At 49.7% G+C, this 23,474-nt stretch overlaps 5 protein-coding genes, 1 non-coding gene and 1 pseudogene across 7 annotated transcripts; 3 read left to right on the plus strand and 4 right to left on the minus strand.

Annotated features, from left to right (window-relative positions):
* Positions 1-1,545: 1,545 nt before the first annotated feature.
* BDP81DRAFT_320307 (YkgB protein) lies at positions 1,546-2,933 on the plus strand (the record flags this gene model as incomplete). Its single annotated transcript, XM_060584514.1, has 3 exons — positions 1,546-1,931; positions 2,053-2,515; positions 2,592-2,933. 3 exons carry the CDS (start codon positions 1,546-1,548, stop codon positions 2,931-2,933), a joined length of 1,191 nt encoding a protein of 396 aa, XP_060444949.1.
* Positions 2,934-3,005: 72 nt separating this feature from the next.
* Positions 3,006-3,647, minus strand: BDP81DRAFT_461629 (acetyltransferase; the record flags this gene model as incomplete). The annotated part of the gene is made up of 1 exon (XM_060593801.1): positions 3,006-3,647. The coding sequence occupies one exon, from the start codon at positions 3,645-3,647 to the stop codon at positions 3,006-3,008; it is 642 nt and encodes a 213-aa protein (XP_060444950.1).
* Positions 3,648-5,002: 1,355 nt separating this feature from the next.
* Positions 5,003-5,781, plus strand: BDP81DRAFT_461630 (uncharacterized protein; the record flags this gene model as incomplete). Its single annotated transcript, XM_060593802.1, has 2 exons — positions 5,003-5,234; positions 5,291-5,781. 2 exons carry the CDS (start codon positions 5,003-5,005, stop codon positions 5,779-5,781), a joined length of 723 nt encoding a protein of 240 aa, XP_060444951.1.
* A 624-nt stretch (positions 5,782-6,405) lies between these two features.
* Positions 6,406-6,483, minus strand: BDP81DRAFT_t185. The gene has a single exon. It is a non-coding gene; the product is annotated as a tRNA-Gln (tRNA).
* A 4,209-nt stretch (positions 6,484-10,692) lies between these two features.
* BDP81DRAFT_321255 (carboxypeptidase cpdS) lies at positions 10,693-12,571 on the plus strand (the record flags this gene model as incomplete). The annotated part of the gene is made up of 5 exons (XM_060584596.1): positions 10,693-10,876; positions 10,928-11,042; positions 11,105-11,152; positions 11,208-12,364; positions 12,423-12,571. The coding sequence occupies 5 exons, from the start codon at positions 10,693-10,695 to the stop codon at positions 12,569-12,571; spliced, it is 1,653 nt and encodes a 550-aa protein (XP_060444952.1).
* A 541-nt stretch (positions 12,572-13,112) lies between these two features.
* BDP81DRAFT_450246 (ankyrin repeat-containing domain protein) lies at positions 13,113-14,525 on the minus strand (the record flags this gene model as incomplete). The annotated part of the gene is made up of 1 exon (XM_060592501.1): positions 13,113-14,525. One exon carries the CDS (start codon positions 14,523-14,525, stop codon positions 13,113-13,115), a length of 1,413 nt encoding a protein of 470 aa, XP_060444953.1.
* Positions 14,526-21,653: 7,128 nt separating this feature from the next.
* On the minus strand, positions 21,654-21,729 carry BDP81DRAFT_t184 (annotated as a pseudogene). The gene has a single exon. The product of its transcript is annotated as a tRNA-OTHER (tRNA).
* Between the last annotated feature and the right edge of the window lie 1,745 nt (positions 21,730-23,474).

Consider the following 23,474-nt stretch of genomic DNA (forward strand, 5'->3'; position numbering starts at 1 on the left):
GAGGCGTGTACTGTAGAGTATATAGCTTGAGCCTGCGGCCCTCAACGCCATATACCCCTCGGGAGGTCGGCCGCAAGGGCGGCAGCGCCTTTGCCGCCACGGCGTTAAATACAACAACAACAACAACAACAACAACAACAACAACATCTCATATAACTTTTGTGGGCAAATCTTTGCGAGAAATGATGAGGGTAGTTGGGTTTCATGAGTACTTTGGATGGGTACGGCGTGCATGTCAGCGCCATTCCTCATGTTTTCTCCGAATTTGCACAACTAGCACCCCAAGATGAGTTCAATCAATACACACTTAATTTTGCGCGCTCGATATCATGAACACTACGGGAAACGACTGTAGCGGTCTCCGCGATTTGCTGTAGATTGGTGCCAAGCATTGGGTTGTACGCTGTTCATTGACCACCCTCGACAGCAATCATCGAATGCCGGTGGGAGAGTTATATTAAAGTGCGGAAGTGGAATTGGCCGGGTATGCTCGGATCAGAGCGAGCAATCTGGACCCATACTAATCTAGGTGAGACCAACCAATGAAAATGCAGGAATCCAGGTGCCTCAGATGAGGGATATTCCTGGCTGCATCTGGAAAGGAGAGAACACAACAACATAGATAACAATATGATCACGATTATCCACAACAAGTTCAGGCAGTACACAGAAAACTGTAGTTGATGCTGCCAAGAAACATGTGACGCTTTCTTCGGTAACACAGCGTACTCCGTACACGATGTTGCCAACACGAACTTTTAGGGTCGTTGACTTAAAAGGACATACCTAGATCACCTAATATCTATGGGGCTGTTATGGCTACTGATCTAAGGCATAGCGGTCTCACTCTTCATCGCAAGTGATGGGGCCCGCAGCATTGAACCATTCCGGTGTACGACTCAAAAGTGGGCAACGGACTTTCGGACGTTGAAATGTCGTCTGCAGAGGTTTGCAAAACCGATGGTAGTCCCAAAGATGCGGCTTTCGAAAAATACAGTTTACCCATATGAATTGATCAAGTTCTTGGCAATCCTGTTGAAGATTAGTGTTCACTTATATCCAGGAGCAAGCGAGTGGCTGTTCAAGAAGCGCCGGTGGGATGAAGCCTTGGTGCAGCATCCGGCTTTTGTATCATTGGTTTGCATCAGTCAAAGCTTCAGTTGGTCTCTTGTTCCCCCTTGAGATCGAAAGTGCCAAGAGCATCCCTTCTCAAACCTTATCCGCAACCCCTGCCAAGATTTCAATCTACACGCCGGCAAACGGCTTGTTCCAACTCTGCAGGTGGGTTAGCGCGAATTTCATCTGCCATGGTGAAATCGATTTAACCACAAGCCAGTTAGATTAAGAGGTGAAATTTCCACAGCATCATCCAGGGATATCCCAACCCCGCACGGAAAACGACGCGGTGCCCAGGTCGGCGGTCGACCAGGGTCGCATTTCCGACCATGGCTTCGGAGGAGCTATTAAAGACGCTAGATCGCCAGTGCTATAGAGAATGTTGGAACCAATCTGTGTCAGACTGGGTCGCTAGTTGACTTATTCGCAATGTTGGGTTTCGACAAGTTCTCTGCCGCCTGGCTTATGGCCATTATGTCTGTCAAGCCAGTGACATCGACCCTTCTCTATGCCGCTTCGCACGCCGGAACCGTCACCACCCTCGATCTTCAGACTTCAGAATCAGGAACGACTTTAAAGGCGATTGCAACGAACACTGATTGCGCGGCGAACCCTTCTTGGCTTACCCTCGACCAATCAAAGTCTCTGCTCTACTGCGCGGACCGAGGACTCACCAACCCCAATGGCACGCTCGTTTCTTTTCAAAAGTCTGAGAAGGGAACTCTCGAGCTGCTGGGAAAGCTACCTACCATCAAAGGGGCTGTGAGCTCCGTTGTGTATGGCAAGAATGGTGGAGGCATTGCCTTGGCCTCTTAGTAAGTCCCACTCCCTGACCCCGGAGAGATTTCCACATTCGTCACCGAAGAAGCTCGTTCTGTGAGATTTGGAAACATTACTGCCCATCGTTTTGCGGAACTCCGCTAACTAAATTCAAAGCCCGGCGTCATCCTTTGAAGTGTTTTCCGTGGAGGATCCGACCGACATCAAAAGGCTTCAATCTTGGACATACACTCTGAGCCAGCCAGGACCGAAGCCGGCACAGAATGCCCCGCATCTCCACGAGGCCATCCTTGACCCCACGGGGCAGTACGTGCTAGTGCCGGATTTGGGAGCGGATTTGGTCCGGGTTTTCTCAATCAACCATGAATCCTACCAACTGACGCCCGTTACCCCACTGAATGCCGCAGTTGGCAGTGGTCCAAGACACGCCAGATTCCTCGTCACCAAGGAAAAGACTTACTTCTTTGTTATTGCTGAGCTTGGAAACATCGTCACCACGTACGAAGTTCATTATGGTCTCCACAAGACCTTGAGCTTCACGGAAGTTTTCAGCGTCGGTACCCACGGTTCTGACAACACGGTGCCCGTTGGAGCTGCAGCAGCTGAAATCCACATTTCTGTAAGTACCTGCTCAAGCTGATTTCTCGATGAGGATAGTCCGTCAGAGATGTGTTGCGTTCCTAACCTTGCATCAGCCCGACTCTGAGTATCTTGTTGTCTCTTCGCGAAACGTCAGCACCTTCAGCATTCCAAACTTTGATACCACCAACAGTACCGAGATCAAGAGCGACGCTCTCGTCACCTTCAAGATTGATCACAAGACCGGCCACCTGGGCTTCACTCAGATCTTCCCGTCGGGTGGCATGATCCCCCGACAGTTCTCGATCAACAAGGCCGGTACCCAGGTTGCGGTGGGTCTGCAGCAGGATGGTCGGGCGGTCATCATCGACCGCGAAGTGAGCACCGGTCTTCTGAAGGGGTTCGCCGCGAACATTTCTATCGCAGGTGAAGTTGTTTGCGTAATTTTTGATGAGTGATTCTGTCAATCGCTATGGTACTTATATGTAGAAACATGTTTTGGATTCTCAGTCAAGGAGTGAGACAGCCTCCTAGAGTGGCCACTTTCCATCAACCTGCATCCTTTCTTTCTCCTGTCTCCAGTGTCCAGCATCAAATTTCCAGACCCAAACCTCCTGCTTCTCGTCGTAACTTGCTTTGTGCCGTCCCTTGAACCTGGAAAGACCGGCTGCCCGCATGAGTGCTCGCCAAGGTTCATTGTCGTCGCCTGTCTCTGTCCTAAACACCTCGCACCCAAGCTCGTTGTGGGCATACTCGATAAGGAGGCTGATCAACTCGAGGCCATAACCCTTGCGCCATTGTTTGTAGTCGATGATGATGCCAATGTCCGTCATGTACGTTTCGCTTCCCGAAAGTGTCGTCTGGTCAAGGAATTCGGTCGGGGCGACAGATTCAAAGGTGTTGTACCCTCCGTACCCAATCAGCTCATTTGTATCGCGCAATTCCACGACTAGGAATGCATTTTTGCCCTCCGCCGACATTTTAGCGAATTTCTCAATCCGAGCACGAAGCTTTTCAAAACTGAGACCCTGTTCTGGTTGCTCAAACGGGAAGTTTTCCGGGGCTGTCATGATGGCGTGAAAGGACTCTGTGTCAGATTCTGTAACAGTTCTAACAATCAGTCGCGGAGACAAAATCTCGTACGACGCCCGACAAAACTGAGAAGAGCTCATCATGGGGGGGTAGACGGCGATTCGATGATTTCCGTTTCAAATTGAAGCCTTGCTGAAGAAGTTACATGTACGGACCGAAAGTTCCCAACATGAGCTCCGTGGAAGACCTCAACTTATATGAGCAAGTTTTCAACACATCTTGGCTTTTTCCCTGTCTACATGTTTGCGTCTGAGGATCCGCAACGCCGCGTGGTCTTGTTGATTTTAATCGGTCGAAGGATCAGAGTCTTTTGAACTTCCCGATTTGGATAAAATTCCTGGTGCGCTGTGGACCAACATTTGGGTAGGTTGGTTGATTGCCAGTGAGTCACAATGGATCTGAGTCAATGAAAGAAGAGACGAATGCATTGCGAACCGACCCACGTGCCTACTAGCACCTACCTGTTTTTTGTTTTTGTTTTTGTTTTTTCAGATTTTCGTGCGCGATGATCAATACCAGCCAAGAAGTTGTTAGCCATTTCCATCTTGATAAGGTTGAAGTGCAGCACACAGGTTGTGTAGATTGATGGCATTGTCAGGCATCTCAGTTCAGCACTGGAGTCTTTCAAGTCAGCCTCAAAAGTGAAGCGTCCCGCAGTATGAGTGCAATCAGATGCTTCAAGTACGAATCGTCCCATGAGTGTCGATATAGCGAGACTTGGCAAAACCTGGATGTCGATGACTGCCCCAAGCTCCGCAACTCTTCCCGAGTGACTCCAAGTCCGGGGAAACGGCAATCTTATATGCTGGAGATGTAGCTTAAACAGCTCATCAGACGCACTTGATTGCAACGTCACGGTTTCGTCCCAGCTTCAGCAGAGTGATTGCGGCCGATCAGCCCCTGCAAATGGTTCTCGGATGGACGCACGACCGATGCAGCCCGCAAAGCCAAGCGCGCACGATCGACAGGCAACATCATACCCGGAAACACGGATAGGGCAAGTGAGACAGGAGCTCGTGGCTATGTCGTCAGCCACTGTAAATGTTCTACGCTTTTTCTTCTTTTATGACTGTCGTTCTCTGGAAGCTGTCGAAAGGAATGCGAACATGGTGACAGCTGCGCGAGTCAGCGAATGGTGGTTATTGCCCATTCTTAATGACTTGGTCGGGTTCTCTGGGCCGCTTGACCGCAAATCAATGCCCAAATGAACGGATGTTATTCGACATCTAAAGCACCTTGCCCGTTGCGAGCCGTGAAGGCGGGACTTGCTCAGGGAGAGTCGTCCTGTCAGCGATTGGACGATCAATCTACTTTTGTGCCCGTGCTCACAGCTCATAAAGACTGTTGAAAATACTTATTTCTTTGCCGTCTCGTCCTCACCTGGTGTTCGGTACCTGCACGTACATGTACGCAGAAGACGCCGACTAGCTACACGATGTCATCATGGACCAAATCTCACCAGTATGCGCAGATTGGAGAAGCAAATGAAAATGGCGAGATTGTCCAAGATAGAGAATCACGGCGGAGGCAATACTGGCAAAGGGGCAGAATCCACCTCTTTTACGCGATACTCCTCATCTTGGTAGCTGCGCTCAGCAAACATACTGCGCCTAGCAAAGCTGCGCCAGATTATTACGGCGTTGAACCCGTCAGGTCAGAAATGCGATGTAAGATACCACTAGGCGCCACACTCCTTTCTTAATACAACTCTAATACAGCATAGTATCAACCATAAGCAAAACTTTCGAGCTAGATCTCAAGTATGCCATGCCACCATCCCCACAAGTTGACGAAGCTTGGGCCTCGCTTCTTCCTAAGGAGGGCGGCTTTTTTCAACACTCTAAGCTCGCGCCGCAAAAGAGCTGCATAGCGGTGTTCCACCAGCTTCACTGTCTCGACATGATCCGCCAAGCTCTGTACGAAGCGCGGCCCGACATCATGGAGCAAGTCAACAATGGGTCGCACCCTATCCATAAGGCGGGCCATAAGGCGGGCCATAAGACGGACCACGACGCTTCTCCCGATCACAATCACGTCAAAGACATGTATCACATCGGCCACTGCATGGACCTCGTTCGCCAATCTATACTTTGCAGACCTGACCTGACCGTAGAGGTTGGCAACCTAGCGGTAGGTGGTGTGACGGGGTTCGGCACTGAGCATCAGTGTGTGAATTGGCAGGAACTGATGGACTGGATGAAGGACCATGAATGAGGCAATAGATGTATCCCATCGGGTGCGGATGGACGCCATTTTCGCCAAGCCCCAAAATACCCACTACTTATCCACTATTACCGCGCATTTAAAGGGGTACTTTGATGGTACGTCATTTATCCCTATGCTCTGTTACCTATTATCACCACTATTACTACCAATTTGATTGATGCTGTAAGTGTGTGTTATATTTAACGCCGTGGCGGCAAGGGCGCAGCCGCCCTTGCGGCCGACCTCCCGAAGGGTATATGGCGTGGAGAGCCGTCGCCCTATAACTATTGCTAGATACAGTTCAAATCGTCCTCCAAATCGTGCCTTATGGCTACTATGCGTTCTATCTGTCCCTGGTTCCCGCTGGTGCCCCAGTTCCATTCTTGAATTTTGCGGCTTAAGGCCGGATATGTCTGGAGAGGGCGGCCTGCCGAAACAGGCCCCTCGTACATGTTCTGATTTGTACAAGACCATTCCTGCCCCAGTACTTGGTTGACGACGTGTACTCGCCGCATATCCACTTTGTCTTGGTCGGGGGGTGTGGATATGAGAAAACCCTGGCGAGGGCCCGGAAAGGGTCCTAGGCCCCGCATTGGGCTCTGCCCTACCCTTCCCACAGGTAGTTAAAGCAGTTGCCGGCGGCTGGAATCGAACCAGCGACCTCTGGGCTCCAGAGGCCTTGCCAGGTGTATGCCACTACACCACGCCGGCTTGATGCTGTAATGTCTTCTAATGATTCTGATTCTGATGCTTCTATTACTTCTGTACGCAGCTGTATAGTAGTTGAGGTTCTTCCAGAAGACCTTACTGCTGCCTGCAATACAGACTGTACGCCCGAGCGCTGTGACGCAGCAACAGTCCGGCCCTGCGAACCTCCGGCTACCGAGCATGGTCTTCCGGGCTCCTTCCGGCCCTTTAACGTGCCGGCCACTCGAAGGACAACACGAAAGGGCTACTTAGACTGTAATGTACCGTTATGTATTGATAGAGATTGCTGGTACCTCTGGCACACCCAAAATCTATAGAGATTGGAGGTACTAGAGATCTATTGGTTAACTTAAAGGGTTTCCAGGCCCTTATTGGCTCTACCCCGCCCTTGGCGAAAATGGCGTCCATCCGCACCCGATGGGATAACATGACGACATGTGCTAGCCATGACTGACCAAGACGGATATAATTGTAATACAAGCCTTCAGCGTGAGCTCTACTCGCTTCAGCGAAGAGCAACATAGCATTAAGTTCCAAGATCAGAGTTGTGCTGTTACAACGATAACGTACAACGCACCGAGTAAAGCGCAGCACCGATGCAAATGGGGCTAAGAAAAGATTGATATGTAGGGTAGAAATGAACTACCGCCATGCAGCAAAGAAGATCAATAAACATTCGGACGGAGCTCATGATAAATCGAGAAAAACTGCCACAGGAATGGGTTAAAGCTACCTGAATCGGCAATCAAATGTGGACGTAAAGCCAGCAAAGCGAGGCAATCACCGATGCGCAAGACAACGTTCAGGATAGAAACAAACTCGCCCCTCTATGGCAAAAATGGCAGTTGTGGTTTACAATGCTCATTTTCCGAACTCAAATCTATCACAAAGCGAGGTAGCAAGTGGAAGACATGTATAGTAGAAAGTGGCTTGATTCCTCTAAGTGGAAGATCCGTATGAGGGTCATATCTATCCCATCGGGTGCGGATGGACAGCACTTTCGCCAAGACCACGAAATACCCACTATTTATTCTCTATTACCCCGCATTTAAAGGGGTACTTGACGATACGTCACTTATCCCTATGTTCTTTTGCCTATTATCACCACTATTATTACCATTTTGATTGATGCTATGATGTCTTCTGGTGATTCTGATACCTCTATTGCATCTAATGCTTCTGTTACTTCTATACGTAGCTGCATAGTAGTTGAGGTCTACCCAGAAGACCTTACTGCTGCCTGCAATGCAGACTGTACGCCTGTTGGAACAGCAAAGGCTGATAAGGAGTAATAGGCAGGTACCATGGGCTGGCTGGCACCTGCCCTGGGCGAAGTGGGACAACTGGCTTAGTCATCACGGCCGGATAAAGGTGGGGCAACCACCCAGGCCGTCACTACCTACTTCGACCGACTCCTGCCTACAATGTAAGATAGAAGAACAACAAGAAGAACAAGCAATAGGATCACCAACAGACGAGTGATAATTGCTACCACTATTTGTCGTATACGACCCCGTGAACCAACAACGCCAGAACGCTGCGACGCAGCAACAGTGCGGCCCCACGAACCTCCAGCTACCGAGCATGGCCTTCCGGGTTCGTTTCGGCCCCTTGACGTGCCGGCCCGGGCCCAAGAGATACGGGGGCTGCCGGCAAGCCCGCTTGACCTATTCATGCAGTACGTTCCGCAGGGCCCCTTTGAGCAGTGGGCCCAGTGGACGAATGCAGCACCGTTATCTAGGGAGGGCCCTAGGGCTAGACGGGCTAGAATATATGAGTGGGGGAAGACTTCAACAGACGAAATCTACCTCTTCTTAGGGATCCTATTATATATAGGGATCTGTCGGAACAGCAAGGCTGATAAGGAGCAATGGGCAGGTATCGTGGGCTGGCTGGCGCCTGCCCTGGGCGAAGTGGGACAACTGGCTTAGTCACCACGGCCGGTTAAGGTGGGGCAACCACCCAGGCCGTCACCACCTACTTCGACCGACCCCTGCCCACAATATAAAATAGGAAGTAACAAGAACAACAACAGCAATTATCACGGACATCGACGTGATTGTTGCCAAAGATACACCCTCAGGAGGAAATGTATCACGCCTGTGATGCCAACAGGATCCATAGAGAATCTAGATTATCAACCTACTGGTCAACCCAGCAGCAGAGAGAGGATCCTATCCACCTATTTACACGGTTTATGTCCCGGGACCGTTTCCAACTACTACTCCAGCGACTACGGATTTTCAATACTGCGGAATTCCAGCCCGAGCAGCGCGCCCAGCCCAGCCCTGCCCGGCCCAGCTAACTAGGAATTAGGTCAACCAATTCACCTGGAAGGATAATGCCCTCGTACTCTTCCTGTCAACTGTCTTCCAGGACGGCCAGGAAGTTATTCGCAGCCGCCGCCGCCCGGCTGGGGATACCGCTGCTAAGAAGGCCACCCGGGAAGTCTTCGGCCCGGATGTCCGCAAAGACCTTCTAATCCCTAGGGCAATTGATGAATATAATCATAAGATGAATGGAGTTGATGTGAGTGACCAGATGAGGTCCTACTATCAATATAACCACCCTATTCGTCGAGGGGGCTGGCAGTCAGTTGCCTGGAATTTCCTACTAGAAGTGGTAGTTGTGAATAGCTTCCTACTGCAGCTCTGGGGCAGCCCTAGGTGGAAAAAGGTGAAAACCCACTACCAATGGCGGCAGTTGCTGGCTGCCTAGCTTATTCAACGGTTTGGACCATTGGCAGGCGGGCGAAGACTATCACGGCCTAGACGGGCTATAGATAAGAGGAATATTTCTATCCCATGGGAACAGCATAGGAAGGGATCAAGGAAGGTATCTTCACCTTGTACCTATTGTGGTAGTAGGAAGGTTTTCAAGGAGATATCTGGGAATACCATCACTCGGCAACGACGGCAGACAACTCGAAATGGTTGCTTAGATTGTAATGTACCATTATGTATTAATAAAGATTGCTGGTACCTCTGGCATACCCAAAATCTGTAGGAAACAGAGGTACTACAGCCCTATTGGTTAACTTTATAGATTTGCAAGCCCTTATTGGCTCTACCCCGCCCTTGGCGAAAGTGCTGTCCATCCGCACCCGATGGGATATACCGTACAAGACGGGTAATCGGCTTGTAGAAAGCGGTATCGTACGGCAGTAACCGGCAGCGCCACGTGTGGCGCTGCGACAAAATCACCAAAGCACATTCCTCGTTCAGCCATAGCGCTGCTCAACAAGCTTTGTTGCAACATGATCTGCACTTTCCCCGGAAATTACGGACCGCTAGAAGATGGCACTGGCACATCTGCAGACTGCAACCCCCTGGCCAAGGAAATCGAAGCAATGGTCGAAGCCAAGCTGCTGCAATCGGTTGCGTTGGGCAGTTGAAGGAAAGTCTGCATCCGATCGTTCTTGGCAAGCGGGATGGAATGTTCGTCCCATGTTCGTCAAGCTTAAATCATCTTCAATCGGCATCGTTCGTCCAAACAGGCTGCCGAGTCAGCTCCGGACCTCGAAGGGTGTTCCTAGATCGCCCCCAATGGATCGCCTAACGGGAAGTTTGACTCGGTTCGTATAAGAAGTTAGAGTTTTAGTAATCATGCCCGTCGTTAGTTTTTCGAACAACCACGCCTTCTCCGAGCGACCCGGCTGTCAGTTTAATTCAAGTTTCCGTTCAAGGCATTTCACGAATGAGGTGCTAGACTGATTCCACGGGATAACCCACCAATGACCTGAATTGAGCAGGGATTCGCTCTCCTAATCCAACTCCTCTTAGAAAGCTTAGTATTCAGGGACATATTGACGATAGCTTAGGATTACGTGCATTCGAGTTTCAGCGAAACGAGCCGCCTATGACTCTTCCATGCATGCCGTGCCAGCAATCAGCTCCTTATCTGACGTAGTAATACTGCTATCAGCTCAGATTACAGGAAGCTTAGTTGCGGATCCAGATGTTATCCGAGTTGCTAAGCTTCCTTCTGTGCATTGAGCAAACTGAAATAGATGATTTGAGGAACCTTTGATAGCCGATGTTGCAGTGGTCTCAGCAGCCCATCAGCCAAAGCCTTTGGCCCGTGTTGATGCCAAATTGACATGTTTATCAAGATCGGTTTCCCCCTCGTTTGAGCCTCGTTTGAGGCTTGTTTGAGGGACAACATTGTCAACGTCATTCGGGACCCCAGCTTAACATCGCTATGGTTTCGGCGATGTCCATCCGTCACCTACTGCTGGCATTGTTGCCATGCACCACTGTCCTGGCCGATTCTTGGCGAGTTGATGGCTTCAACCCGGTCAAGAAACTCGCAGAGGCCAAGCGATTGCCTGCTCGCCGCCATCTTGAGCGTCGTCAGAGTAGTGAGAAGTACCAGTATCTAAATGAAAAGACTGAGAGTATGTCCGCCCAGTATCACCCGCTTTTGTTCGTGCACTAATGTAGCAAAGAGTACCTTGTGAATGGAACGTCTATTCCACTGGTCGATTGGGATCTAGGCGAATCATATGCTGGTCACATACCTATCTCGAAAGAGTCAAACGAGACTCGACAACTCTTCTTCTGGTACGTATATGCGCCTCTTCCAGCCGCCGTCTGTCTTGCAACATTGACACTCATCCCCACAGGTACTTCCCTAGCACCAATCTTGATGCAGCTGAAGAGGTCACCATTTGGTAAGTTTCTCAACACACTCACCGAAGCCAAGTCTCAAACTCATTCGTCTACTAGGTTGAACGGTGGCCCGGGATGTAGTTCCTTCATTGGATTGGTCCAGGAGAACGGCCCATTCACATGGTTCCCGTCTGCTTATCGCCCGGTCTACAACATCTTCAGCTGGCCCCAACTCTCAAATGTTCTTTACGTCGATCAGCCTGCCGGCACCGGCTTCTCGGTCGGCAAGCCCGGAGTCAACACGGAAGAGGAGACCGCCCAGCAATTCCTCGGTTTTTACCACAACTGGATGGAGACCTTCGGAACCAAGGGCCGCAAAACTCATCTCACCGGCGAGAGCTACGCTGGTCACTACATCCCCTACATTGGTGACGCCATGATCAAGTCCAACCATTCTGCTGACTACAATCTCTCTGGTGCCCTGATGTTCAGCCCCTACATCAGATCTGATCCCGGTGATTTCCAGCAGCACGCGGTTTCGCTTCCTTTCGTCGAAGAGTACAACAACGTTATGGGCCTGTATCCCGGCGTTGGGGACTACTACGATCGGATCAATGCCGCCGACAAGGAATGTGGCTACGCCGATATGCGTGAAAATTACTTTACCTTCCCTCCCAAGGGTCCCTTCCCGCCCGGAAACAACAGCGATGACTGCGCAATCTCGTCCATTGTCTACGATGGTCTTGCAGAAGTTAGCCCTTGCGCCAATATTTATCACATCTCCCAGAGCTGCCCCAACCCATCGGACCCCCTCAGCTGGGCCGTCGAGGGGGACAACGCCTCCGTACCCATCAGCTTTGACAAGGCGGACTGGCACTCTTATCTCAACCTTCCCGAGATGCGCAAGGCCATCCACATCCCCACCGGTCAGAGAGATTGGAAGGAGTGCTCCGATGAGAACCCTTTTGGCCCCACTGGCGATGTCAGTCTTGACCCCTTCGCCTCTGGCGCTCTGACCCGCGTTATTGAGCACACAAACAACTTCATCATTGCCAGTGGCAACCTTGACTTCCGAATACCGACCAACGGTACGCTCATGGTACTCCAGAACATGACTTGGAATGGACAGCAAGGTTTCGACGAGTTCCCTTCCAAGACCTTTCACCTTCCTACCGCCTACAGCGATTTATCTTCTCAGAGCTCTGCTGGGAATATTGGTGATTGGGTTGCACAGCGAGGACTCACCTTTGCTCGTGTTTTCAATGCGGGACACGGTGAGACATCTTAGCAAAGTAAACAGTCCTAACTATATACTGACTTTCGTCTTCACAGAACTTCCTCAATACGCTCAGGGAGCCGGGTACCGTCTCCTAGAACAGCTTCTCGGCCGTGTAACGGACTTGACCAGCGACGTCATGTTCACTGCCCTTCCAGGTGACTTCACGGGGTCAAATACAACGCATGGGTCTACCCCTCACTAAGATAAAGGATACAATGACGCATCTTTGGGGACTCTTGGGACATGAGTTTCCAAACCTATTGGCCAGGCCTTCGTTTATGCTGCGAAGAAGGCCTAGTAGAGCCCTACCATCAAGTCACTGAACATCACTTCCCAAGAAACCGTCCTTCCAAGGGTGCCTTATCATGTTGACTTCACGCATTTCTAAAGCTACCTTATTTGAGTATAGCAGTCTTTAGGTATAACACAGAATTTGAGTGATGCAATGTGATATGCAGAGCTATTTTACCGAGTGATGTGATGTTTGTGGTCAACTTCCACTCCGTCACAGTGAATGGGTTGTTTGCAATGATCAATAGATGGCAAAAGCAATCTTCGTACTAACCCGTAAACTGCAAAGTGTTGTCAAATACTTAATTATCAACATTGCGTGGACAGACAAAAGACATACGAAGCTCATTGTGCAATCAACAGTAAAGAAACAAACATCGCCCAGTCAAGTAAGGTAGAGCAATACCAATATTTTTCTGCCTGGATTGCCGCATTATTCAGAGGACTCGCAGCTAGCCCACTACGTCTGTGGTGTCTTGGCTCACTTGCTCGACGAGACCATCTCTGCCATGGTCTATCGCTGCCTCCAAAGCATTCTCGTACTCTGCGTGGCAAAGGCTTTTGTCGGCTCCGTGGTCAAGCAGCAGCTCTACAATAGCCTCATGGCCCTGTACGATGGCCTCGTGCAGTGGTGGCCAAATTCTTCTCCAAGCGGGGTTCTTCTCTGGTTCGAACCGCATCTCTGAGTCTAGTCCCTCTAAACGCTCAACGGATGAGCTGGCTGGGCCGGGCCAGTAACGGTAATCTCTGGGATATCGATGCTCAACCGATGTTTCAATAGGGATCCACCGTCCTCGATGTTCATGTGCGTTTGGGTCTATTCCCTTTTCAAGCAGTGTCTTGGTCATTGTTGCATATCCATGAGAAACTGCTAGTTGGAGGGCCGACCCATACGTGCCCTTTTCGTTCACGTTCGTCGTCACTTTGAGAAGTAAGTCGGCGACACGTTCCTGCCGCCAGATCAGAGAAGCCTGCAGTGCAGTTCCATATTTTTCAAATGGAATGTTTGCATCTTCACCATTTTCCAATAGCAGTTTCGCAATTTCAAGGTTCCCATAGGATGCCGCTTGGTGAAGTGCTGTGCCGTCCCACACGCTGCTGTAGTCCACATCGGCCCCGTGTTTCAACAGAAAATTGACGATATCCAAGCGACCTTTCTGAATCACTTGTAGAAGGGTTTCGTCATATTCACGGCCATGGAAAGCTTCAATAGACCCATTGTCGATCAATAGGTTGGCAATATCCAAGTGGCCTTGCCTCAATACCTCTTGAACTGGCGTTCCGAAATAGTAATACCCGGGCTCAGAGTTTACATCTGCGCCCTTCGTGAGGAGCAATTCCACGATGTTGAAATGACCATGCGACGCTGCTGCCTGAAGCGCGGTTCCGTATCCCTTGTGTCGAAAACTGATGCAAGCACCATTCTCGAGCAGCGTTTTGACTACTGCCAGATGGCCATTTCTCGACGCGGCAATTAGTGCCGTTCCGTACCTCTCACTCTCGGCGTTGACGTCGGCACCATTCTTCAATAGCAGGTCCACTAGATCCCCGTTTCCTCCTTGTGCGCAGGCCTCTTCGAGTGCACTGGACTCTCCGCAGTGGACGTTTGGATCTGCGCCCTTTGTGAGCAGCATTGATACAATGTCTCTGCGTCCGTTACGCGAGGCTATCTCCAACGGCGTTTCACCTTCTTCGAACTGGGCGTTGACTTCGGCGCCATTCTCAAGCAGTAGCATCACGGCATCTTTTCGTCCGTCGCTTGTTGCTCGTCGGAGGAGAGTGGTTCCAATTCTCCTTCGGTAATAGGAGGGATTGGTGTCAACACCTACCCTGAGAACTAAACGCAAGCATTCCCGGGGGGTCATCTTAGAAGGCTCCGGTGACACCATCTCACTGCAATCTACGCGACTGGGGTATGTGACCTTTTGGTTTATCCCAAAGCCTCTTTCTAGAAAAAGTGTCACAACTTTTCTGTGCCCCCTCGCACACGCCAAGTATACTGCATCCATGGCCCTTTCGCATCGGACGTTGAGCTTATCGAATTGGTTAAGAAGTACACTCACAGCGTCTAGATGACCTGCCGCTGACGCCAACTCTAATGCTGTATATCCGTATATAAGGGCGTTCCCGTCAGCTCCATTTTCGAGCAGGAGTTGCGCAATCTTGCTTGATATATTGCATGACAATACTCGATGCAGGGCCCTTGTGCACTCTTCGTGTAGGAGATTGGTGATAACTGCCTCATCAAAGCCGTTGAGGAGGAGCATCTGTACATTGCCTTTGAAACCGTAGGCCGCTGTGTTGGTATACACGTCAGCAGGGCAACCGTACGGTTGGAACGAAGTGTCAATAATGGTCTATTATTGCTGCGTCTAGAGGTGGAAGGAGGAGATTGTGGGCAGAGCCCACGATCTCCTAGAAGTGGTATGTAAGTGAAAGGGCCGTTTGTAAGTACCCATACCGCCTTCTAGATCCATATTTTCTACCGACTGCTCATAGATCCAATACTGGTAGTCTTTTAATTGTGAGCAGAAAAGCAGTGGATTTGGGGCTGAGTTCTACGGTTAAAGTCAAGACCGCAGAATCCAGGGGTAGCATCCCCTCTCCAGCCTTGCTATAACCGATTACTGAAAATTTGGTATAGCTTCCGCTGTAATTACCGTATAAAATGTCTAAAAATCCTATTCCCTAGATCCTCCTCCTGAACCTCCAATTTGATAATTTGAATACCTATACTCATCGGAAATCGACGAATCTAGCGTAGTTGAAAAAGAGCTTTCTGTCGGTCTGGCTATGCCCCGAATACGTGCGTTTCTCTCTAAGCCGAAGCCCGAGAGGTATATACGTTCGCTGGATAACTTGCCGCCTGTAGTGTACTGCTATTTCAACTGTGTGTTACCTATCCCTCTATTTTGACCGTGATGGTCCTATCGCTGATGAATCGCTTAAGGCTCTTATTAGCATTGCTTTTTGTGAATCCGTCGGCAGGGTTATCGTCACCACTAATCCAATGTACCTTGCAGAGCTCGCGGTGTTCGTATGACTGCTAAAGAGCCATGATATTAATTATGAGTCTCTTCTTTTTTATCGTTCCGAGTTTTATTATATATTTATAGAGCGAGTACGAATCGGTGTAGATAATGGTTAAGATCTTCGGTATATCTAACTGGTTAGTGATAAGCTCGAGTATGGTCGATAGAATGTAAGCTATATCGACTCTTATGACCATGCCGTAGACTTTTGATATTAGAACGTTGCGAGTAACCTGCTTACTTTTTATGGAGCTGAAGCGGACGAGATTGCCGTGGATCGTGAAGCTGTTGTCTATCTGGGTCTTATTAGCGAGGATAATGGCAAAACTAAGCTGAGACGACATGTCGGCGTTGTTGGCGAATGAGCTGTTTATAAAGACGAAGAGCTTAGCGGTGGGTAGATCTAACGGCGTAAATGTGAGCCCGCGTTCTAAGTGATCTATTTGCTACTTTAGACGACGATTTAGCGCTACGTAGTCGTCTAGCGATGGATTCACTTGATGCTGAGCTGCGTATGATGTGTCGAAAGACGCCTCGGGCTGATAGATCGACGTAATATAGGCGCCTTGCGCCCGCTACTTGATAAACTGCTTCTGCGCGTCGTGCCACGGGATCGACCAACTTGAGCTTCTTACCTTGGTGCTTCTGGCGTAAGGTGACGTTGCCGTTGCTTAGCAGAGAGACGATGCTACCGTTAAAGATCAGCGGCTCGTCAATTATGAGTATCTGCTTGGGCTTGGCCAGAAGCCCGGCGCGCTTAAGCTTATTATCTTCCTTCTTAACAAATTCCTTGTTAGATAGACCTATGGTATTGTCAGTCTGTATGCTAATAATGCCGAATGAGCCACTTTCAGCCGTTGAGATCAGCAAGTATGGATCATATGTCGAAGTTACTATCTGGAGGTTCTTGATATGGTGCTTGCTGTATGTTACGTACTAGTATGTGCCCGCTTCTGCTAAGCCGTATAATGGCCAGACGGCGTGGATCATAGTGCTAGGGGGATATTTGTTACGGATCCGAGTAGGTGGGTAGGCGAGAATCATTCTTCTGAGTGCCTCCTTGGCCTGGGTGTATGCTTGAGTAACATCACGGCCCTAGATGAAGTAATCAAGGGGCAGAAGTATAGGGCCGAGTACTAGAAGTAGACGCTGGCTTGCGCGCTGAATCGTCGGCGACTGCGTAAGGATGACCTTTTTGCTGTCGTCGTTGTAGCCTTGGATGACGAGGCGGGTTTTCTCGTATGGCTTGGACCCGATGCCCTTGATCTCGTCGACGAAGCGGGACTTGAAGATCTTGATGCCCTCGTGTTTAGGGCCTAAATTGACGAACTTGATGATGCTATGCTTAATGAGGCCGGCGAGCTCTAGCTTAGTGGACTCCTGGAAAGGCTTGCCGGGTGCGGTGATGGTGCCATCTTTGCGAAGTTGAGTAGCTAGCTTAAGGTTGGCCGCTTCCTTGGTTATTAAGTGGACGACGGCAGTGGCATTCCGTCTTCCTAGCGGTCGACGGATCCGCTTGCTGCGTCGGGCTGACGACTCGTCTGGCCCGGGTGCAGCAATGACGATCTCATCCAGAATGACTTCGTCTGCGCGGCCGGCACCTTTAACAGGCTGATTAGCAGGTAAACCTCCTGGTGGGCGCTCAACGTGCTCCATCGCCGTCGAAGTATCGACTGCTTCCGTATACCACGGCTTGACTATGGTAGCGCGGAAATCAGTTGGACCACTCGGTAAGTCGAGAGTATAAGTGGTGCCGTTGGTGGAGATTAGCTTGAATAGGCCCTCCCATCCCCTGCCTTCCCGCCAGACCTTAACGTCTAATTATAATGGTAAAGTGATGGTTAAAGTGATGTCGGGTCTATTACGAGTGGCGAGTGCGTCTGCGACTTTCCTTTCGGCGTTAAGACGGCGGATCTCCTTTATTGACTTCTTGACTGCATTAGCACGCTGGGTGATCTCTGGTGATGGGGGAGAGTTGTCTGTGGTGCGAGGGAAAGCTCCGAAGACGAGTAGTGTAGGGACGAGGCCATTAGGACCGGCGGTATCGTTAATTGCCTTGACCGCGGTCTAAAGTGCAGACTCGGCGTTCGAGGAGGGGCATTCCGCCATGAGGATATCGTATGCCCTCCTGAGGTCCTTGTGGCGCCTCTCGACCATGCCCACGCTATTATGAGCCTCGACAGGTACCTCCTTGACCTCGATCGAAAGTGCTCGAGCTGCCGCCTTGAACTCCGCAGAGTGGAAGTTCCGGCCAGCGTCGGTGATAATCCAGTCCGGGAGCCCCAGGTAGACGTCAGTCTAATAGAGCCTGAAGACTTCCCACGTGTGCTTAGCGGTCATGTTATTGAGGAACTTCGCCGCCTGGAAGCCGGTGGCTACGTCGACGACGTGCAGAACCGGATACTTGACGCCTTTACGGTTCTCGAGATATATCATATCTATGATGACCTCGTAGTTGAAGTTGCACTCGTCGCGTAGGGTGAACTTGAACCTGGTTGGAGCTTGGCTGTTCAACTGGCATTGTTGACATGCCTTTGTGATGTGCTCGAGGGCTACTTTCTCCACCTCGTTACCTGACTGCCGAAGCACCTTTAGCAGACGCGGGACCGATAGATGTCTAAAGCGTCGGTGTAGACGGCGTAATTCGTTCTCCGTAAGGTAATGGACTATTGCCCTCTCGTCGTCAAGAAGTAATAGCTATGGATGACCCTACTTGCGAACGACTGGAGTAGTGATATCTCCCTTCACTATAAGGTTGGTGATATTGTTAAAGTGGACGTCCATCTTATCCGTGTCCGCCAGACAAAGTAAGAAAGGGGTGTTACTTAGTAAGATATAAAATGCGATGTAGGCGAAGGGGGTAGAGATAGTGGTTGAGCTAATTGATTTAATACCGACGTTATTACTAAATCGGATAGTAACGGTGCTAGCAGTAGTGGTATTAAGTGTGATATTACGGAACTTCTATAGCATAAGGAATTATTGGTAGCCGGTAGTGGAAAACTTAGCGGCGCCGGTGTCGGGTATAATACCCTGGAACCCTCTTGAGTTATACCTTCCTTCTAACGAGAAGGAGGCGGCGGGCTCGGTGGGCTCGGCGAACTCGTCTATTGCCGTCGTTCGGGTCAATCCGTGTTCAACTGCCTGGGACGTGAGAATCTCAGTGAGGGCCTTGCTGCTCGCAGTGGCTTTGCCGAAGTAGGTGGTTAAGATGTGGAAGGTATCATTATCGTCGTCCTCGTGGTCGAAGTCGAGCTCGTCGAAGTATCGAATCAGCGCCTCAGTGTCGCTCTCGTCGTTGGCTGCGGTGTTGTGAGTGGAAGACTCGACGGAAGGCTCAATGCCCTTGTAGAAATTGAGGAATTGAAAGTAGGTGCGGTTGTTGGTATCTTGATTGTCGCGATTGCTCCTTATTGATTTGAACTTCTCGTACGCCTTGTGGCGGTCTTCCTCGGAATGCTTGGTCGATTAATAGCCGGGCTTGTGATAGACGTAGTACTTCTTATTACGCTGAGGACTACGTCCAGGGCGACCTCGAGATCTAAATTGCGCTTCCTTCCCTTGACTACGGTATATTCGGTCGGTCTAGAACGACTTGGGGGTGTTGTTGTTATTGTTGACGGAAGGACCGTATAGGTACTGCTGAGGCTTTTCGCGTTTGCGTTCGTGCTTAATGCTATAGATTGAAGCGTTTAACTATCGGATTATACCCTGGAAGGACTCTTTAGGTGCGAGCAAGACGTGGCGGTACTCTGGAATGCCTTTATAATAGTTAAGTAGTTGATCTCGTATGTTGAAGCTAGAACCGAATGGGGTAAGAGCGTCGTGTAGGATTGAGATCCGCTGGACGAGCTCTTGAAGTATTTGTTGGCCCGACTTGCCCGGGTTCTTGCGGGCTATAGAACGGTAGTTAAGATTGCGAAGCTTGGTGAGGTATGTGAGTCGAGTGGAAGGAGGTTCGAAGTAATCCCTGACCTTGTGGCATATGTCGTCGAAGGTTATGGTCGCGCTTGATTGACTGAGGTTGTCGAAGTAGAAAGATGCTGCCCTGCCTTTGAGAATCTCGGAGAAGGTACCCGCGTAGCTAGACTGGTCGATCCCTGCCTTATGGTAGAGGTCTTTGAATATGGCCACCTTCTTTGTGAAGATCTTGTACTTGTTGCCGCCGTACTTGCGTTTATCGGAGTAGAGCTTGGCTAGGGTAATAAGGGAGCGAGTGTCGGGCATGATATTCTCGGAAGGAAGGTAGGAATGACATTGCTGACGTACGAGGTGTTTGTTGAGTATGGTATTACCGAGGAGCTGTTGGCCCGAAGGAGGAAGGTCGTGGCCTAGCGGGTTCGATGTGACCGGTGGAATCGCGGGTTGGGCAGGAGGTCGAGCTTGAGGTCGAGCGGGTGTTCGAGGAGGAGGGGCAGTGCCTCTGACTTCGCGAAGGAGGTCTGCCGTCGAAGTGCTGTCGGGGAGCAGAGTGGCAAGGAACTTAAGGTCTTTCGTAATCTTGCGAAGACGGGCAGACTTGTTGCGGGCCGCGTGGATTTCCTCGTCGGTCCACGTCGGTATATTATCCAACTTGACTAGCCGGCAGAGCCGGTGGTGGTAGCCTCCTGTAGTGCTGCCAACGTTAACACCATTGTCAATAAGGTAGTCCCTCAACTTCTTCAAGATCGGGCTACCGATGAGCTTGATGTCATCAGTGGTCCATATCTCAAAGTCCGCCTTGTACTCCCTCCACAGAAGCTCGCCAATGAGGTTAGGCTGACGCTTGTAGCAGGCGAGGATGTAGAGCGTAATGCTCTTGGCTTTCTCAGGTGTCAGTTGGCCCGCATCGAACTCGTAGTTGCCCCATTGCTTAAGGTCGACCTCGTGGTAGTACTTAGGTAGAATTAGAAACGGGGACTTGACGAGCGAGGCTAGGTGACCTTTAGGTAAGGAAGGTGACGACGGCGTCGTAGAGTTTAACGCTCCGGCTATGGTAAGTAAAGTGCTGGAAGATAGAAAGTATGTAATTAGAAGAGTATATTATATAAGGTTAATTTTAGAAGAGATAGAAGGAACCGCGAGGCAGCTCGACGGCCATACTTAACTCGGCGGTCAGCGTCGACGTTAAGCTGCGTAAATGAAGCGTCGTGTACTTGGTTAGCCACGGATTCCGTTTGTTGAAAAATTCTGCTGCTTCTGTTTGACGGGCTGGAAGGTCGAAAGGTTGGCGAGGAAGCCGGAAGGTCGTGGAATCTGGCTTGGCGGTGATTTCATAGCAAAAGGTCGATGCCCTCGTCTGACAAAACCCAAGGGTTTCTGGTTGTTCTCTTGAGACGGAAGGAGGCAAAAACGAGGTCGTAAAAATTGCCGCTCCTCGTAGCCGTAATTGGAGCTCGGCAAGTGGAGAGAGAGCCGTGAGGTCGGACGACTAGAAATGAGGGTATGATGGATTGAAGTTAGTGATCTTGCTGCTTCCGTGGCGGTCGACTGGTGGAAGTGATCGTAATTGACGATGTGAGCTCTCGAAGCCTCCGCTGTCGAGAAGGTGGAATATATGTAGTATAGAACGGACCGGATTCTACTAGTGAGTCCTAGTTACCTAAATTAATAGGTAAAGAGCTGATCACCGAATCGGAACTGACTCTTCTGAAGCCCGTGTGCCCTTGCTGATCTGAGGTAGTGGAATTTAATTACTGATCAGTGTTGGTATATACGCCAGTAGGGCAACCGTACGGTTGGAACGAAGTGTCAATAATGGTCAGCGCACATACCCATTCAAATCAATCAAACAAATAAGTCAAACAAACAGTCAAATATAGGAATTTCAGCGAGTCAAACAATCAAATATCGTGAGGCCCTATATTTGATATATTTGATCAAATATGAGGTCGCCCGGAAAAAGGAAAATCCGGGGCCGGGCTAATCAAAAATCGATGCTACCAATCATGCCCCACAGAAGTTCGTCATTGGCAACATTAATACCCATAGTGGGATTCGAACCCACGACTCCTCACTTACGATTGTAAGTTCGGTATTATACCACTTAACTATAGTTATGGATTGCTAGTATGTATTACGTTAACAAGAAATGCCTGAGTAGTACAGAGCGCTGGATTTGGCATCCTACAATGTCCAGGAATCAAAAAAACCTCCGCTAGTCAACTGGTGCCCCCTTTTCTCAACATCAACAAAACCAACGAAGTTACGCACTACCACTTCCAACCCTTTGCGACCACCACAATTATCGTCAAAATCAATTAATTATATATCAATCGATTCGCCATATCGTAATTAATTGATTGGCAATGAGTCGTACGGTCTTTGGCGCGCCGCAGCCACTTTGGATTACCTCGTAGCTATCTCATCGGGTGCGGATGGACCCCATTTTCGCCAAGGGCGGGGTAACCCAATGAGATTCATTGCCTGGAAATATCTAGAAATATTTGCCCAATCAGATGCTTATATATGGGCGTTTTTGGAGTACAAGTGGGTAATTCTGGTCTTGGCGAAAATGGGGTCCATCCGCACCCGATGGGATAGGCCCTAACCGACGCCAGTCTCGCATTATCGACCGGCCTCGATACTCGCGATAACCTCCTTGCCCTTCTAAAAGCCTTTTGGAAAGGGAGGACTTTCGTTAACGACGATTTGATATCACAGAAGGGCGTAAGGCCAAGGAAGTCGTGGATCCGCTTAGAGGGGGTCTTTGCTAGAGAGATCTATCATGGAAATATTCGAGGCGAAGTCTTCTGGTTTTGTCGTCGTTGCGACGAAACAGGTCTATTACCTGCTTCAAAGCAATAGCTACGAGCTCAGCGACGACTCACTTAAGGTCAAAGTAGCGAGTAATGGATCCAAGCTCCAGCGAGTCACCACATCCATCAGAATCCTCAGAGTACGACTCTGCGCCGAAGAGACGGAAATTTACCTCTAGTACTGTCACGAAGGGCCAGGTAACGAGAATTGAGGAATTGGTAATCGGATATATTATCAATAATAATAGCCTATTTATAACTTTCTAGGATCCTTACCTCCGGGCCCTCCTCTATTAGTTAGATCAGGGTATTACTAACGAACTCTTATTATCATACGGAAGTATAAGAAAGGAGCTAAACAGGATCTTCGTCAAAAAGAAAAATATAATCAGGGTAGAGATTGTTACGAGCTGGACAAGGCAACCAACTGTGGCACAAAGCAAAAGCTTCGATAATGATGACTCCGGTCATCATTGTCCCTTGTTCTGCATATATAGCTACGCGCCCACAGTGACAAGTTGCGGCGGGCGTAACAGAGATCCGGAGGTTAATGACGAAAGTCTACTTATTATTCGATCTATGTGTTACGACCCAACATGAAGACCAGGGCGTGCCCCGCTGACGCCTAGCGGCTACGGCGCATCATATATGCAGGACGGGACGGAACATTGGGGAAACCCCAGGAACGGAAGAACTATGGTACAAGTCACGTGATGATAAGAGATATGATAAGGGATAAGGATATGTTGGATATGCGACATATCCAACCGAGTCAAGGATATGTTGGATATGCGACATATCCAACCGAGTCAAGGATATGTTGGATATGCGACATATCCAACCGAGTCAAGGATATGTTGGATATTCGGCATATCCAACATATCCAGACAAAGTGGACTGTACAGCACTGTTCAGTTAGGATCGGACTTGTATATAAGGATGGACTCGAGCTGGGCTCTAGGACAGACTTTCCATAGCTCTTCAGCAATTAACTTCGTATCAGGATTAACATCCGCTTTCAGCTACTACCTTGACAAGACTACGA

This window comes from Colletotrichum phormii, assembly GCF_030913505.1.
Source record: "Colletotrichum phormii strain CBS 102054 chromosome Unknown BDP81scaffold_11, whole genome shotgun sequence".
Classification (NCBI taxonomy): Eukaryota; Fungi; Ascomycota; class Sordariomycetes; order Glomerellales; family Glomerellaceae; genus Colletotrichum; species Colletotrichum phormii.